The sequence below is a fragment of the Tiliqua scincoides genome, chromosome 5 (assembly GCF_035046505.1).
Source record: "Tiliqua scincoides isolate rTilSci1 chromosome 5, rTilSci1.hap2, whole genome shotgun sequence".
Lineage (NCBI taxonomy): Eukaryota > Metazoa > Chordata > Lepidosauria > Squamata > Scincidae > Tiliqua > Tiliqua scincoides.
Genome location: NC_089825.1, coordinates 94229910 through 94233458, shown reverse-complemented (window position 1 = coordinate 94233458; position 3549 = coordinate 94229910). Strand labels below are relative to the sequence as shown.

The following is a 3549-nucleotide window of genomic DNA, read 5'->3' as shown; positions in this document are numbered from 1 at the left end:
TGCATAGCATAAATGGCTTTCATTACCTTGTATCAATTGGTAGTGTTCACCACCATGAAACTTCAACAATATCAATGGACAGTGGCTTTTACAACCACTGCTTGCAAGTCACAAAAGCCTGGAAAAGCTTTGGAATGGCTGAATCATTTTATAGGAGCCATCAAAGCCGTCCTATGGGACAAACATTAATATAAGTGTCTCCTTTGGGGTTAAGAGGCTGGTTGCATCATTATGTTCTCCAGGCAGCCAGTAGCAACTCCCCAAGCTCACATCTTTTAAATGTTTTTGAGAGATGCCTTATACTGAATCAGAACATTGGGCCACATGGCACTATCTTATTGACACTGCTGGCAGGAGCTCTTTAAGGTTTCAGGCAGGAATTTTCTTTGCTCTACCTGGAGATGCCAGGGATTGAACCTGGGACCCTCTGCTTGCAAGGCAGATGTTTTTCAATTGAGTCTCAGACCCTCCCAAGCAATTTCCTTCTGCAAGCAAGACAATTTCAGTTTTCCAAAAGTCCATTTTTTTCCCCCATTACAACTTGAGAGTTATCCTCTACTGCCATGTCTAAATCCTGGAACATCACTGATTGTAATCACAAATGGCTACAAGTAAGTACTAACTCATATGCTGACAACCTTCGTTGACAACACACCATCTTTTAAAACGTCTGCCAACGTTGAGAAACGTCACCCATTCAATGATTTTGGACAGGAAGACAAATAGGCAGAACTGATATCTGCCTTTCCAGAAGAATTCAGTTCAGCAAAAGTCTTTCCAAACTCCCATTGTCATTCATGGCCCCTTTCAAAAAAGATTGAGAGGATTCTTGAAGAAAGAGTAGAAAGGCTATAGCTCGTTGAAGAGCATCTGCTTTGTGTGCATGGAGACCTTGGCTGAATTCTGTCTAAGGCTAGGTGAGTTGCTACGAATCTGTGTTGACAATGCTGAGATAAATGGACCCACTGTCTGACTCAATTTAAGGCAGTGTCCTATGCTTTATCTTCCTTTAATAGTATGCATTTAATCCGAGAGCATTTAAAGTACTGCTGACCACAAATTCACCATCACAAGCTACAAAGATGTGGGAAGTATTTTTCATGACTGGTGAAGAATTTGAAGAGGGATAAAGGACCAAATGAACTTATGGACTGTTGCATTGCAAATTCCTGGTGGATAACTTAAAAAAAAAAAATCTGCAAAATTCAAGATTAAAGGTAAGAAGCATTGCCCTTGCTTGGATTTTGCTTTATAATGGTATTACATGAAACACTTCTGGTTCTGTACCACTCTCCACTACAATATATCTGTACTCTCTCTCCTCATGACTCTTAATAACAGCTTTGGGAAGCAGGTGGTTTAGATTCAAGAAATGATGTTAAACACCCTCTTCCTGCAGGCTGGTTCTTAGATCAAATTAGCAGCGGCACATACTGTAGATTCTTTCACATAAAGAAAAAACTGTGGAAAATTCAAATCACAGATCTCCAACGTCATGTCTATTTAAACCCTTAAATTGGGAAGATCCAGATTCAAATCCCAGTAACTCACTGGGTGACCATAGACTTATCATTAGCACTCATGCTTTGCTGTCTAACAAGATTGTTTTAAGGATAAAATAGACTTAGAAAAATGATTGCTGGCTACCTTGAGCTTCTAGGATGATGATGATGATGATGATGATGATGATGATGAAATCCCCCCCCCAAAAAAATCTCTTACTACATTCCTAGTCAGACTAGGCAAATACTTTCAGCAATCAACACTGGCAGGTACATATATTTAAGTTGAATCTAAACTTCTAGCATGATGATGATGATGATGATGATGATGATGATGATGATGATTATGATGATGAACCCTGTCCATCCACCCCCCCCCCAAAAAAAAAAAAAACTCTCAGACATTCCTAGACAGACTAGGTAAATACTTTCAGCAATCAACACTGGCAAGTACATATATTTAAAGTGAGTCTTAGTCGACCTGAGACAAAGTTTCAGACCCTGAATTTACCAGAGGGTACATTAACACTGAAAGCTGCTGGCAGAGACAGAAAACTATATCTGCTTTGGGGCTTCATGGTATCCAAACCTATCTTAATTTAGGGCCGCTCTGTACCATTATTTTTGCGTTTGAAACCAGAGATTTGTGTAAGTGGTGGTTGGCGCCACTACCATTAAAACAGGTGTCTTTCTGCCCTAGGGTTGATGCAACCATCACTGAATTGAACCAATGTGGGACACAGAAAAAGGAAACCAAACAGCCATCGTGGAGTTCATCCTCTTGGGTTTTGGAAATCTCCCTGAGCTGCAACCTCTTCTTTTCTTGCTATTTTTAATCATTTACATGGTGACCACAGCTGGAAACCTCCTCATTGTTTTTCTCATTGTGTCTGATCAGCACCTTCAGACCCCCATGTACTTCTTCCTGGCCAACCTTTCCTGTCTTGAGACTTGCTATAGCTCAATCATCTTGCCCAAAATGCTGGCCAATTTGTTCACTGGAGAGAAGACCATTTCTTTTGGTGGGTGTATGGTCCAATTTTATTTGTTTGGTTCCTGTGTTGGTATAGAGACGTACCTACTGGCTGCAATGTCCTACGACCGATATTTGGCCATATGCAAACCTTTGCACTATACCCCCATCATGCAGGGAAAGCCCTGTATTCAACTCATGGCTGGAGCATGGACCAATTCTTTTCTAGCTAATGGTATCATACTGTTTCTGATGTCTCATTTATCTTTCTGTGGCCCCAGTGTCATAGATCATTACTTTTGTGACTTTGTCCCCCTAGAAAAACTCTCCTGCAGTGACACTAGCCTGGTTGAACTCATCACCTTTCTGTCAACTTTTATTTTTACCATCACCCCATTTCTGTTGACTCTCGCATCCTATGTGTGCATCATCAGGACCATCTTGAATATTCCCTCCACTGTTGGGAGGCAAAAGGCCTTTTCGACCTGCTCTTCTCATCTCACAGTGGTTTGCATCTTTTATGGTACAATCATCATTGTCTACATGATGCCAGACAGCCCAACTCTCAGAGATCTAAATAAATTCTTCTCTGTCTTCTACACAGTCCTAACGCCCTTGGTCAACCCCCTCATCTACAGCTTGAGAAACAAAGAAGTTCACAGAGCCCTTGGAAGACTTGGCTGCAAATTGGTGCTTCTGACAAGGATGCGGGCAAATGCATTGACATAATGTATGGATTATATATTAATGTCAAATACAAATGTATTGTATTTGACACAAATGTATAGATATAATTGGTCCCTTCAGTTTTATTTAAACTATTTCTGCCCAGCCATAGGTGTACACATATGATCCCTGTTGCATAGATGCAACGTTGGGCAGAAAAGGTTCAACATAATTTTACAGTATGTGATTGAGTTCCTCTATAAGAAATTACTAGGTGATTCCATTAATAGGAAGTTACTGGATTAACAAGCCATGATGCTCACTTTACTTTGCTGTGACAATGTGCAAAATATGAACATAGAAGTGGTTAGGTGTTATTTGGGCTTGGTTCTCTCCTTAGGTACCACC

The 3549-nt window shown here is 40.5% G+C and overlaps 1 protein-coding gene across 1 annotated transcript; it reads left to right on the top strand.

Annotated features, from left to right (window-relative positions):
* Positions 1-2232: 2232 nt before the first annotated feature.
* On the top strand, positions 2233-3204 carry LOC136652367 (olfactory receptor 6C4-like). The gene has a single exon (XM_066629303.1). The coding sequence runs from the start codon at positions 2233-2235 to the stop codon at positions 3202-3204; it is 972 nt and encodes a 323-aa protein (XP_066485400.1).
* Positions 3205-3549: the final 345 nt, after the last annotated feature.